General features: G+C 41.8%; 1 protein-coding gene across 3 annotated transcripts in view; it reads left to right on the top strand.

Annotated features, from left to right (window-relative positions):
• The window catches only part of CERS5 (ceramide synthase 5), a 35,193-nt gene extending 20,858 nt beyond the window's left edge, over nt 1-14,335 (top strand). For 2 of the 3 annotated variants that reach the window (XM_027106251.1, XM_027106252.1), the window contains 9 exons: nt 3,499-3,604; nt 4,216-4,346; nt 4,972-5,029; nt 6,922-6,972; nt 7,667-7,759; nt 9,399-9,527; nt 9,629-9,735; nt 10,541-10,697; nt 13,450-14,335. In XM_027106251.1, coding sequence (XP_026962052.1) covers nt 3,499-3,604; nt 4,216-4,346; nt 4,972-5,029; nt 6,922-6,972; nt 7,667-7,759; nt 9,399-9,527; nt 9,629-9,735; nt 10,541-10,697; nt 13,450-13,626 — 1,009 coding nt within the window. In that variant the 3' untranslated portion in view covers nt 13,627-14,335. Of the gene's footprint in view, nt 1-3,498; nt 3,605-4,215; nt 4,347-4,971; nt 5,030-6,921; nt 6,973-7,666; nt 7,760-9,398; nt 9,528-9,628; nt 9,736-10,540; nt 10,698-11,771; nt 13,429-13,449 lie in introns of those variants that run through there. The other variant, XM_027106253.1, reaches the window with a different exon arrangement.
• Nucleotides 14,336-14,815: the final 480 nt, after the last annotated feature.

Here is a 14,815-nt window from a genome sequence, read left to right as displayed (position 1 = left end):
TGTGCCGCATGGCATGTGGGATCTTAGTTCCCCAACCAGGGATCCAACCTGCGCCCCCTGCAGTGGAAGCATGGAGTCTTAACCACTGGGCTGCCAGGGAAGTCCCCTGATATGAATTTTTTTATCACAGAAAAAATTCTTTAGACTTCCCTGGTGGTCAAGTGGGTAGGAATCTGCACTCCCAATGCAGGGGGCCTGGGTTCGATCCCGGTCAGTGAACTAGATCCCACAGGCATGCGGCAACTACGAGTTCGCATGCCGCAACTAAGAAGCCCGTGTGCTGCAACTAAACATGCCACAATGAAGATCCTTCGTGCTGCAGCTAAGACCTGGTGCAGCCAAATAAATGATTAAATAAATAAATACTTTAAAAAAATTCTTTTCCAATCGTAAGTCCTTATATTTGGTTTTTTTTTTTTTTGCGGTACGCGGGCCTCTCACTGTTGTGGCCTCTCCCGTTGCGGAGCCGCGCAGGCTCAGCAGCCATGGCTCACGGGCCCAGCCGCTCCACGGCATGTGGGATCTTCCCGGACCGGGGCACGAACCCGTGTCCCCTGCATCGGCAGGTGGACTCTCAACCACTGTGCCACCAGGGAAGCCCCTTATATTTGGTTTTGTGCTTCATGCTATAGCACAAAATCAGTGCCCAATAACTATTTGTCAAATAAACAAATTTTCTTAGAGTCTTACAGCTGTCACTGACTTGATGCCAATAGCTTTATGTCTTTCATTGAACTCTGAACTAATGAGGGCAGGATGTGAACTTATGACAACTCTAGGATATTAAGTCTGCTTCAAGGTCTAGATAATAAAGCAATCTTGGCTTCACCCAAGTGATCAGGGTACAACCCCATCCCTGTTGTGTGAAAGAGGGTTTCTTGCTCTTCTCACTTTGCTGGAGGTACCGTCAGGGAGTACCCACACTGAACTATCTGTTCCTAGTGAAAATAATAATAGCTGCCTTTTAATGCATGTTTACAAAGTGTCAGGTACTGGGTTAGGCATGCATTATGTTATCTCATCTTTAAAATAAACCTGTGAAGCAGATACTATTATCCTCATTCTGTAGGTGAGTAGCTTTCACAAAGTCTCTTAGCTGGTAAAATCTGTCTAACCCCAGGGCCTTTAATCACCTGACTGCATTGAGGAAGAGGCCTGAATCAGGGAGTAAGAGTAGGAATTGGAAAGGCAGTTTTTTGTTCTTGGATCTACCTCTTCATTCAATTAATGTAGGTGGGAGGAGACAGGGAGAGAGGATTCAGTGCTTTTATCTCTGATACAGGCACCAACTCAACAGCAAAGAATGGCTACCTTTTTTTTTTCTTTTTTTTCTGGCCGTGCTACAGCACGGCATGTGGGATTGTAGTTCCCGGACCAGGGGTCGAACCTGCGCCCGCTGCAGTGGAAGCGCGGAGTCCTAACCACTGGACTACCAGGGAAGTCCCAAGAATGGCTGCCTTAATTACTGTTCTGGATGGTGATCAATGCTGCGTCCAAACTGAGCTCCAACAGAACAAGGGTGGAATTCACTAGACCTGTTCCTTGTCAATTGCTGAGCAACTACTGAGTACAGAACCTTGATAAATACAAAAACAGTATTCTCTGTGTTCACAAGGAGTTTAAACATGAATGGGGCTTTAAAATATTTGTACACAGAATTATACACCAGGAAGTATAAATTAAAGTATCTGTTAGCACTGGCATTTGAATAAAACTTTTATACCACCGGTGCAAAAGAGAGAAAAGAATGGGTCGCGGATGTGGCTTACTTTATCTGAATCAATGTTTCCCCATGGCTCAGGAACTTTGGTGATAAAGGTAAAAGAAGTTTTCATAGAGGAAGACAATAAACAAAGTTTCTTGTTTTCAGTCCCTCCCTTAGAGATAAATTCTGGATTTGAATGCAGATCAAGAAAATAGGTCAAGAGCATTCCATCTTACACCTCCCCGTTATAATTTCATCACGAGACTCCCTAAGATGCTAAGAGAGCTAGAACTGGTTTTGACTTATTCTGAAAGTGACTACATAAAGCTTTTCCTAGAGCTGAGGCTCATAAAAATCTATGGTTGTGTAGAACAGAGAGATCTTTCTTGCAGAGCCAAGGAATAATTCCTCAATTTTCAAAGATGTAAAAGTTATAAGTGAGTTATAATCAATGATATCACTATGGAATCTTAGAAAGAGAAAAAAATCTTTTATTTTTAAAATTTATTTATTTAATTTATTATTTTTTTTGGCTGCGTTGGGTCTTCGTTGCTGCATGCGGGCTTTCTCTAGTTGTGGCGAGCGGGGACTATTCTTTATTGCGGTGTGCAGGCTTCTCATTGTGGTGGCTTCTCTTGTTGCGGAGCATGGGCTCTAGGCGCGTGGGCTTCAGTAGTTGTGGTGCGTGGGCTCAGTAGTTGTGGCTCATGGGCTTTAGAGCTCAGGCTCAGTAGTTGCGGCGCATGGGCTTAGTTGCTCCGCAGCATGTGGGATCTCCCCAGACCAGGGATCGAACCCGTGTCCCCTGCGTTGGCAGGCGGATTCTTAACCACTGCAGCGCCAGGGAAGCCCAAGAAAAAAAATCTTATACATCATCTCATATAACCCCTTCTTTTAGATGACAAAACCAAAACCCAAGAATTAAGTGACTTGACCAAGTTTATGTGACTTATTAGTGGTAGATCTGGGACTAGAATTGAGTACTAATAGGTAATTTCCTTCTTACCACTCTTCGTAGTTTCCCAGTTTTCTTTCTTCAGAGCTTCTGAAAGTTCAAAGTATTTCCGTATAGTCTTTTGATTAGGCAGGAAGGTGACCATGACCCAGGATATTTGTGTTTAGGAAGAGCTCAGTCTCAGTTCTACCTTTCCCTCCAATTAAGATCTTCTTGATCATCTGATATAAGGAAAATTACCATTTATTAAGCACTTTCCTTGTGTCACGGTCTTCATATATGTAATATCATTGTACCTGCAAGATTCATGTAAAGTAGACCCGCTTCTAACATTTTAATGGGAATATGAATCCCCTGGGAATCTTGTTAGTGCAGATTCTGATTTTGCTGGTCTGAGGTGGGGTTCAAGATTCTGTATTTCTAAAAAGCTTCTAGGAAAAACCAGTAATGCTGTTTATCTGTTGGCCTTATGTTGAGTAGCAAGAATCTTAATCTTATAGATGAAAAAACTGAGCTTTAGCAAGATTAAATAAATTGCCCAAGTTCATACAGGCAGTAAATGGTAGACTAGTGATTTGATCTAGGTCTCTCTGACTCTAAAGCTCAAGATGTGATAAGGGAAGCCAGGGAAAAATGGAAAGAGAGCTTATGTTCCAATATTTCTTAAACAGGTCACTTCTCAAGTGAGTCAATGGCAGAATCCAGGACTAAATCAAAAAGTCCTGGCTCCGAGCCAAGTGTTTCCCCTTTTTCCTCTTATCAGTCCCCTAATCAGGATCTTTGCTTCATGCTTAGCAAACCATTTTTAGAATTGGCTTTTGGGTTTTCTCCATTACAGGTTTATTGCCAAACCCTGTGCACTCCATGTTGGCATCCAGGACAGTGGTCCTTATCAGGCCCAACCTAATGCCATCCTTGAAAAGGTGTTCATATCTGTTACCAAGGTAAGTGGGCAAAGAAACAGAGGAAGATTCGTGTGGGGGTTTATCCCATAGGGCAGGGGAGGATAAAAGAGCAAGTATTTCCAAGGGTAGGGATAGGATGGGATGATCTTTCACATTTGGGAAGTCCATAGAGCTATTAGGAAAACTTTATCCACTCAGGGAAATACCTTTGGGCCAGGATCCCTTAAATAAGTCAAGTTTACATACATTTGAGTTTTAGGCCTAGTAGTCACCACCACCCCTCCTTCTCCCCCAGACACACATCATATTTTGATTTTGTTTTTCCCTGCTCCAGCTCTTGTCATTACCTAGTTGCATAATCAAATGGAAATGGTACTGATAGCCTTTGCGGTTGGGTTTTAATATCTCTTTTTACTTAGCTTGGGCTGGAGGGAGAAGACCAAACAAGGATGTGTATAGATGAATGGTAAAGGTCCTTGATGTGTAAAATAGTACTTCATACTAAAACTGACTTTGGGGATGAAACCTGGAAAGAAAAACATTACTTAAGTCACTATAGTTATTGCCGCTTTGCCACTCAACTAGTCAAAGGGATTTAATGAGAGGTTTGAAGAAAAAGGGATGTTCTGACTCTGGTCATACATCTGCAGTATCCTGATGAAAAAAGGCTGGAGGGCCTGTCAAAGCAACTGGACTGGGATGTCCGAAAAATCCAATGCTGGTTTCGCCATCGGAGGAATCAGGACAAGCCCCCAACGCTCACTAAATTCTGTGAAAGCATGTAGGTGTGCAGAAGGAGGTGGGGAGTGAGGAGAAGGGTGGAGTATGACTGGACTAAGGTTTTCTTTTTGGAAATCACTTCTCTTGTTAGGATAACAGTCAATAGATGTGGAGGGCTAACTCTATTATAGGCTGGGAAGAAGAGAACTGGAAGCCTGATCACCCTTAGTTTCTTGGACATGCTTGCCCCTAAGCTAGATGTAGTTCCATTTTGTTCCCCTTTCCCAAATAAATTGGGAATGAATTCCTATACTGGCACTTACATAGGTAGATATGCATACCTACTATAATCCATTTCACTGGGTTTTTGCTGATTATCCTCTGGACACCGAGTGCTGTATTTCTCATTATCATGCAAAAAAAAATAATAGGCACTATCATCAGGGAGTCTAATATGGAAGAAAAGTTTACTAAAGACAGTATACACTTGTGGAAATCTATTTTAAACAGAGGCTGGAAGATTTTTATCTCTTTGGTTTTTTCGGTAACAGTATTTGTCCCTATTATGGGAACTTAATTTCTTACCAGTAACTGTCTTATCCCCAAATCTGCTCTCTTGACTTCTTTACTTCACAGACTTTCTTTTGAGTAAATATTTATCTAACTTCTACTTCTTGCCCATCCAGGTGGAGATTCACTTTTTATTTATGTATATTCTGCTATGGAGTTAGATTTCTCTGGTCGGTGAGTCTGAACTTTCTCTGGTTCTCTGTTGGGTTCTAATCATACCTACATTCCTGGAGATAAGAGTTAAATACCTTTAGATTTTGTCCCTTACTCCCTTTTCTTCTTTTCTTGTGATTTTTTTTTTTTTCTTGTGATAAGCTAAATAGATTGTCTTCTGTCTGGGGCCTGACATCAGTAACCTCATGACTCTACTGTTTCTCCCATAAATAATGCTAATAATAAAAAAATTAATTAAATCAGCATAGTACGTGATGGTTTACAAAAGCACTTGACAAAAGTCCTGTTCTTTCAAGGAGGAGACATTACAGAAATCAAGTCAGTAACTCATTATAGTGGGTAAAACAGGTATTATTCCTGCTTTTCAGCTAACTGTCAGAGTCAAAGAAGAGTTTCAGGCTTTTTGGTTCATGAGTCCGTTTTTTTTTTTCACTGTACCACACTATTTTCCTCTAAATGCAATAATTGAGGCTTCAAAATACATGAAACATAAAGAGGCAGAAAGAAGGGAAAAGGAAGAGAATAGACAAATATACAGTCATATTTGGAGATTTTAATACTCTTCATAATTGACTAAATCACTAGACAAAAAATCACTGAAGTTGTAGAAGATTTAAACAACACAGTCAATCAATTTGGCCTAATTGACATTTATAGGACACTACACCAACAGCTGAAGAATATGTATTATTTTCAAATGTACATGGAACACCAACTAAGATAACCATATGTTAGGCCATAAAATTAGTCTCAGCAAATTTTAAAATATTGAAATCTTACAAAATATGTTCTCTGACCATATGGAATTAAAATAGAAATCAAATTAATAATAAAAAGATATCTAGAGAAATATTTGGAAGTTAAACAACTCTTCTAAATAACCCGAAGATCAAATAAGAAATCATAGGGAAATTAGCAAATATTTTGAATTGAATGATGCTGAAAATACAACATACCAAAATGTGTGGCATGCAGCTAAAGCATACTTAAGAGGAAATTTATAACTTTAAATGTTTATATTAGAAAAGAAGAAAGCTTTAAAGTCAATGATCTAAGTTTTCACTTTAAGATCCAGAAAAAGAAGAGCAAAGTAAACCCAAAGTAAGTTAAAGGAAAGGAAAAAGCAAAAATCGATGAAATAGGCATTAGACAAATAATGGAGAAAATTAATAAAGCCAAAAGTTGGTTCTTTGAAAGGTTTAATTAAAATTGATAAACCCTTAGAAAAAAATAAGAAAACAAATTATCAGTATCAGGAAGAAAAAGAGGCTATCACGGGGTTCCCTGTTTGTCCAATGTTAAGACTCCGCCTTCCAATGCAGGGAGTGCAGGTTCGATCCTGGTTGGGGAACTAAGGTCCCACATGCTGTGGGGTGTGGCCAAAACTTAAAAAAAAAAAAAAAAAGAAGAAGCTATCACTACATATCCTGTAGACATTGAAAGAATAATAGGACAAGATTGTGAACAATTTGTAATAAATTGTTCAGTAATAAATTCAACAACTTAGATGAAATGGACTTAATTGAAACTCCATTAGAGATTATTACTTTTGACTTGTGAATCTTTGGCATGGAGATCTCGCTCTCAGTTATTAAATGAAATCATTGTCTTCCTGCCTCCCAGTTTCCTATATATTCCAGGTTGTGATGTTTCCAGAAACTATCCTAGAGCTCTCATTGCTCTTACATACCTCAAAGCATGGTTTCTCTCTTTGTAATAACACTTTCTTGTTCTAGAAGAAAAGTCTAGCCATTTAGTTACCCTAAATTCTGTCAAGAGGGATTCCTTTTTCTTTCCCAACTCTTTTGCCCCAAGCATAGAGAGAAAGGGATTATATAGATGAGCCAGGGGAGAATTCTAAGGGCTGACTTAGATTATCTGTTTTCTCTTAGTCGCCTTGGTTCTGGGACACCCGACAATGCTGGCACAGTTACCCTTATCAGGTAGGATCTGAGCCCTTTCAAGACAGGGGTCTTGTGTGTGTGTGTAAGATGGGGTTGGGAAGAGTACATTGCCAGTCCTAAGGGAAGATAGCACATTTCCTTGGGATTCTTGAGGGATTAGGGACTGAGTCTCTTTGAGTCATATATTCAGGTATATATTTTTGGGGTCCCCATAAGCAGTGAAATCCAGTGATCTATTTGTTCCAGGTTCCTATATTCACCCTAATTGGGCTGGAAAGAAAAACAGCTAGCTCCCTGGCACTTAATGAGGTGCTTTCTGGTTCATGTGTCCCTTTTGAATCCCTCAAGATTTTCTACTATGGTTCTAGTCCATAGTAGAAAAATGTCAGGGGACTGCTAACAGAGTAGAAGAAAGAAAGGCCTCAGTGTATTTAATCCCCTGAAAAGCACTAATTGCCCAGAATTCTAGACACACTGATTTGGTTGTACTATAGTATGTGTTAACCTTATCTGATCTCTGAAAGATGAGAGCTGAAGATGTGTATGTGGAAGGGAAGAGGTTTAAGTCTCCGCACCAATCCAAAGTCTGTTAGCTATTGCAGATCTTGGAAGATGATGGAGAGGAAGGTTATTTAATAATTTGGGGTATGGCTCCTCTGAGAGGGAGAAATTTGGGGAGGTGGAATGAGTCTTTGACTAGCTGGTATTCTAACTACTACTTTCTCTCTTCCAGCCTCTCACAAATGGGCTTTATTACTATTATATCATGGAATTGGCTTTCTATTGGTCTCTTATGTTTTCTCAGTTTACAGACATTAAAAGAAAGGTAAGGACATTGGCTCCCTCAACTCCCTGACTTATTGCATCCTCCTTTCCAGCAGCTATCATCATTATTGTCATTGTGATAGATTCTCTGCCCTGATTGGGACCACAAAAGAGGGAGAAAGTAGGTTTAATGGGACTTTTAGCTCTTTGTAATGTTCTCAGAAGTGAGACCTGACTAATGATGAAGTATATTTGAGGCATTCAGGGCAGCCCAGGATGAAAACAGTTAACCGTCTAAGAAGCATACCCTTTTCCTCATTTTCTCCAAGGTTCTTACATATACAAAGCTCAGGAAACTTAGTCTGAGCTTAGTTCCTAAGCTCAGAACGTAGGGATAGTAAGGCCTGATCCAGGAAAGGCCTTGATTCCAGAAAAGCTAGATCTGGCTTTTGTTTGGCATTAGGGACCCTTGTTCCCTCTCTGTTCTCCCTTCTTGGTGACCCCACTTACTTAAAGAATGTCAGTTGGAAGGGGTTTAGGATGATTTAGTTTACCCTTTACTTACTGTTTAGGAAACGAAGATTCAGAGAAGTGAGTTGACTTGCCCACAGAGTGGCAAAGTTGGAAATGACTGAAGTTTTTTATAAGCAGACAGAAAGGGCAGAATCTTCACCTTTTATTGGTGTCCACCTGACATAATGCAGTTCCAGCAGCTCTAACCCTAATCTATCACTAACTTGTGGTTATCTTTGGTAAGGAAAATCAGGGTTAGCCTTTGTGGGAATGGATTGAAATTGATCTGGGTTATTAGTTGTTGTGTAACCTAGAAGCTTGATACACAATTCAGATGCCTTTCACCCTCCTATGATTAGTAGACACAGGTCTCCTTACTAAAATTTTATTTTAATACATGACGCATATAAAAAGGTTTGTAATACATATGTTGGTTTTAAAACATTCTAGAACGTGTATTTGTAAACTCATCCCCAACTCAAGAGCTAAAATGTACCATTGTATCTGTCTCTGTGGAGAGCACAGACTTTATATCCTTGCTTCTCTGATGCAGATTTACCTGCCCTCTCCCACCCTCTCTCCCTCACTGGGCTGGGAAGTATTTATTAGATATGTCTGATAACTCAGGTATTTAGAGATTTCTCCAGAGCTAACCTTGGCATTTGAACCCAAGAGGAAGTTTGAGCTTTAAATCTGAAAGCAGGAAGTGCTTGTAGTAAGATGGATTGTTTAGCATGTCTCTGAAATGTTTTGGAATAGTTTAGCTTTGCCCCCTTCACAAACCTCCCCTTTCTGTTAGGTCCCTTTGGTTGAAATTTCCTTCATCAAAGCAGAAGAGTCTTAGACTTTCAAGGATATCTGAAATGTCTAAGGCTTGTATGCCTGACTACCACCTGGGAAATTATTTCCAAGTGTCAGCTCAGCATCCAAGCTGTACATGTTCTGCAACTACCAAAGAAAATTGTTCTTTTCTGTGTTTTGAGCTATATTAACGTAGATTATGGGTCAGTCATTGACGTAGAGAGTTTTGGGTCAAATGTTAGGCAGCTCCCTGAGGGAGAATTTAAACAAAATGGAACTTCTAAGGGGTGGAATAAGACCTTCTGAGAACAATGCAGGACATTGAGTTGGCCAGCAGCTCTATGGCCTTGCCTTTACCTGCCTGTTTTATTTCCATTCCTTCCTAGGACTTCCTGATCATGTTTGTGCATCACTTGGCCACCATTGGGCTCATTACCTTCTCCTACATCAACAACATGGTTCGAGTGGGAACTCTAGTCATGTGTCTACATGATGCCTCAGACTTCTTGCTGGAGGTAAGACCCCAACCCCCCTTTCCTCACTATTCCTCTTTCTTTACTTTCCCTCCTGAGAACTGGCTTTCTCCCCAGCTCAATTCTTATCTTCCTTTCTCCAGGCAGCCAAGCTGGCCAATTATGCCAAGTATCAGCGTCTCTGTGACACCCTTTTTGTGATCTTCAGTGCTATTTTTGTGGTGACTCGTCTAGGAATCTATCCATTCTGGTAAGTGGTAGGGCTGTGGAGCTATGGTAGATACGTAGCCATAAACTGGTGATACCTTTCACCAGTTGAGGGAACAGACCACCAAGGTTCCCTAACCCTAAATATTGCTCTGCTTCTTCCTTGACCTAACCTGACCCTTTATGGACTCTCAAAGGACCTCATTTCCCTTGCACAATATTTCTAGTGAGGTGTAATCTAGACTGAGAGCATCCAACTCACTTAGCTGTGGCTCGCCTGACTCATCTCTGAGGAGCAGTCTTCATTTTATGCCTAAGTAATTCCTTTGCCTTCTTTTGTACTGATTACAAAATTCTCAGGCTCTTGCTTGTTTTCCTGCTCTATACCCTGTCTCCCACCCTGACCAACACACACATACACCACTCTCACTTCTACACTCACTACTTTATGATACAAAGTCATTGACTCTGTGGGTTGGAGATTCTCCTTAGTCTGAGGGAATCAGCTACCAGCTGTCCTATATGTGCCTGAGGATCTGAGTAATTCCTAGGATTATGATTAAAATTGGTGTCCCAAACTTGTGAAACTCTGTATATTTGAAGTGATTAATAATACGACTTATTCTATCAGTTGCTAAGATTTCTATATCTTTCCTTATCCCTAAAGATAGAAAACTCCATGGGCCCCTTTCTTTATTCTTTTCTCACTGTGGATGAATATCTCTGGAACTTCAACTGATAGAAGGTATGGGGAGAAAACACAAGGTTCTGCTTTCCAGGGAATTCAGCTTCATCCCTATCTGTCTGGCTTTGACTCTGGAATCTGACCATTGGCCTCCCTCTTACAGGATTCTGAACACGACCCTCTTTGAGAGTTGGGAGATGATCGGGCCCTATCCGTCCTGGTGGCTCTTCAATGGCCTTCTCCTGATCCTACAGGTTCTGCATGTCATCTGGTCCTACCTAATTGCACGAATTGCTTTCAAAGCCTTGATCCGAGGAAAGGTGAGGATGAAAGATGGCTTCTTTCTTTGGGGCTGGGTGGGAAAATAGGTATTACCCAGCAAAGAGCCTAGGGCTCCAAAGTTTCCATCTTTTCTTTAAGTATGAGTGTTTAGCCATCTAAGACATGACTTAGATGTCAGAGGAAGGATCTGCCTTCTTCCTGTCCCTTAGGAATGACCATTGTAAAATAATAAACAGGATTAGGTTTGGAGATGACCTCAACCATTTCCTACCCCTTACCTACCTACTTTGTGGATTTCATATTTTTGTTTTTAGCATGGGAACCTTTTTTCAAAGGAAATCATATGCAGAGCTCCAAGATATACACTGTATAAAAGCAGAGATGTTAGATTGCCTAGGAGTAGTTTGGTAAGTCGCAAGCCACCCCAAGATGGCCACACTGTGATGTTCAAGATATGGTTTATGTAAGGGACTAAGTACCGATCTCACCTTACTGTTGTATGAGGCAGGGGTCTTAAGTGAGATAGGTCTTTAGGGTTTCAAATACCCATCTTATGCCAAGAGCCCAAAAGCATAAAGAAAGATCATTCAGTGATAAAACTCATAACTGAATTTTGCAAATTCTGAAGCAGTCAGACTGTGTTAGCCTGCGGGCTGGGGATTCAGCCTTCGGTAATACACAATCCCAAGGGGAGGGGCTCTGGTAGAGGATACACTGACTCTAGGACAAAGGGATGGAATGTTTCCCAGGAATATATGATCCCTTGTGTCGCTATTCTTTTTTTGTTTTGTTTTGTTTTTGTTTTTTTGCGGTACGCGGGCCTCTCACTGTTGTGGCCTCTCCTGTTGCGGAGCACAGGCTCCAGACGCGCAGGCTCAGTGGCCATGGCTCACGGGCCCAGCTGCTCCGCGGCATGTGGGATCTTCCCGGACCAGGGCACGAACCCGTGTCCCCTGCATCGGCAGGCAGACTCTCAACCACTGCGCCACCAGGGAAGCCCTTGTGTCGCTATTCTTTATGGCTGCAATTGGTTTCAGAACTTGCTTAGTGTGCCTGTGCATCTTGCTGTAGCTACTGGACATCTCTCTTCTCCCCTGCTCTTTCCTGACCAGGTGACCTATCCAGGAGGGATTAGACCCAGACTCTGTACTCTCCACTCTTTTCTCACCTCCTTCCTTTTTTCTATGCCTGGTGGGAGCTGGACAGTTTCATCTCTTGCATGTAAGTGTATCTGTGCTTCTGGTGTTCAGTGAAGCATGTCTGTCTGAATGTGTTTCTCTTCCTTCCTGCTTTCCATTCTGTTTCCCTGGGTTGTATCAGAGCATGTATCTCTCCTGACTCCAGCCACGGTGCCAGTCGGGTGAATGGTCACATGGGAGGCAGCTACTGGCTGAAGAGTAAGGTGGTTGGTATGGGGACTTCAGCGTAGATGGACTTGTAGGGCTGCTGACAGCCTGCTCCTCTGGGCCTCCCCGCATCTGCACTCCTGTGACTAGGGGGTGTGCAGGGCACTGAGGAGAATCAAAGAAGAAAATATTTTCACTTCTTTAAAAAACTCTGCCATTTTATATGGAGCTCAGGTTGGGCCATTGTTGAATGGAGCTCAAGTTGCCAGGTTCTTTTTCCTAAATTGAGGCAAGATTAGAGTCTACTCATTTTTTTTCCCCTTTCTGTTTTTCCTTTCCTTCCCACCCACCCACTGCCCCCCTCCTTTTTGAGCCTCCCTTTCCCTCAAATTTAGACACACTGCCCTCTGGTGGAAATTTCCTAAAGATCAGATAATCAGTTCATCTGGGTTCAGAGGTCGATAGCTATAATAAACCATAGAATCTTAGAGCTAACCAAAGCAATTCCCCCACCCCTTGGCAATAGCAATTGTAGTTTTGTTTCCTTCTCACCCCCTTCTCTTAGTTACTTTAAAAAAACAAAAACAACAAAAAAAACACATTTATTATCCTTCAGTTCGGGAGGGCAAAAGTCTGACATAGGTTTCACTGGGTTTCTCTCCTTTACTTTTATGGTCCACGGTAGAGAATCTGAAATACTGTGCTTGGTATGCAGGATAGTTTAGATTGAAAAACACTGCTCTAATCCAAATCCTTCATTTGAAAATATAGAACAAAAAGCTGAGGTTGAAAGGTAAAGATTCATAGAGAGTAGCATGATTGGGACTGGGATTTTTTACTCGCTGACTGCCAGTCTACTTTTCTTTTCACCATACTGTGTATCTTGGGGTTGCTCAAGAGAAGTAACTATCAACACCCTATGACCCTAGTCATAGGGTGTCAATAGTTGAGCCCAGGAAGAGCCCAGTTGTGGATCAGCTTTGGGAATAAAGCAAAACTCTGGATAACCAAAACTGCAGTGGCCACACCACCAGAAGATAGAAGCAATGATGATAGCCATATGTATTGTTTGTGTTGGCCTTTTCTTTTCTTGAGGTACAATAGGAGAAAGGGTGTCTGTGGAGTTTCCTTCAAACCTAAACCACAACTAGGTGAATGATTTCAGCTCTTTTAGGCTGTTCCTGAAAGATAAACTCCTCTACCAAGATGGCTACTTATTCCATTCAGAACAGAATTAGAGATGATGAGAGAGAAACCCAGAAAGCAGGCAAAGGATATTCACAACAGTCTCTGTGGTCCAGATAGTATTTTGAGTCAGGTGCCACCAGAAAGTAGGCCAGATTGGGAGCAATGCCCAAACATGGGCTCTGTGGGCTTTGTCTGTCTTATGATTCTAGAAAAGTTCTGTCCTTACCTTTTCTACCTTTGGCCTCATCCCACCCAGGTATCTAAGGATGATCGCAGTGATGTGGAAAGCAGCTCAGAAGAAGAAGATATGACCAGTAGCACAAAAGGCCCCTGTGGCCGCAGCTCCAGCAATGGTGCCGGTCGGGTGAATGGTCACATGGGAGGCAGCTACTGGCTGAAGAGTAAGGTGGTTGGTATGGGGACTTCAGCATAGATGGACTCGTAGGGCTGCTGGCAACCTACTCCTCTGGGCCTCCCCGCATCTGCACTCCTGTGACTAGGGCGTGTGCAGGGCACTGAGGAGAATCAAAGAAGCAAATATTTTCACTTTTTTAAAAAAACTCTGCCATTTTGTATTTAATAGCCTCCAGGTTCTTTCAGTAATGTTATTTGCTCTGTGTGTGCACGTGCGTGTGTGCATATGTGTGCACATGTGCATATGCATTTGTGCATATGTGTGAGTTTCGTTGCCTAGGTTGGAGCACAAGCCTGGTCCCCTTTGAACCCACCTCAATCCCAGATTTGGCTGCATCTTGAATTATGCTGGCTCCAGAGAGTCCCCTCCCTTGTTGCCCATGGCTCTTGAAGTTCTGGCCATCTGAATGGAGCAGCTAAGTTCACTCCAGGTTTCTGCACTGTTCCTCCTTTGGAGATGGAATATTTCACACGACGTTATATAGAAACAGACAACCATGAATGGATGGCCAGGATTGCTGTGGCCCCTAGCTAGGTCCCCTTCCTGCCACCTGGTAGTGATGGACAGCTGCTGATAGATACCCTGCTCTTTATTCAGTGGTACGCAGGGAGTTGGGGGGTGGGAGGAACAGGTGAGCTGAGGGCTGGAGGACAACAGCCACTGGATGAGTTGTTAACGGTTTATACTATTGTTTACTCTTCTGTGATTAAAAGTGCTTCAACCCTCATCTGCTGTCTCAACCTCTTTAGTGACTCTGTCCCCAATCCCCTGAACCCATAATCTAATTAAGAACTTTTTCACGTCTGATTCTAGAGGCCATTGGACACCAAGTTTTTCCTTTCTGTGCATGCTGGAAAGAGAGCGCCTGCATTTTAGGGCTTTATATTTTAAGAAAAAATAAACATGTGTAGTGACCATAAGAAAAAATACTGAGCAGATGAAAGCATGTATATTACTAAAGCAACAAAGGCTGTGGTTGAAGAGCTAAGACACCTTGAGTATTTCCTGTATTTCCCATTTTATTGAATACAGAGACTGCCAGTTAACATCTTAAGATTGCGATAAGTGAGTCTAAGCAGATGTTTTCTCTTTTAGTTCTGTTTTTCTCTTTTAGCCTATGGAGAAAAAGTCTTCCTAATCTAGATTTTTCTCTAGTTGAGGTCAAGGCAAAATTACTAATAGTAGTATTCATCTCTTAAAATAGTTT

The sequence above is a fragment of the Aethalodelphis obliquidens genome, unplaced genomic scaffold, assembly GCF_003676395.1.
Source record: "Aethalodelphis obliquidens isolate GAN/ISIS:26980383/991018 unplaced genomic scaffold, ASM367639v1 scaffold8, whole genome shotgun sequence".
In the NCBI taxonomy this organism is placed as follows: domain Eukaryota; kingdom Metazoa; phylum Chordata; class Mammalia; order Artiodactyla; family Delphinidae; genus Aethalodelphis; species Aethalodelphis obliquidens.
This window is presented reverse-complemented; position numbering and strand designations above follow the sequence as displayed.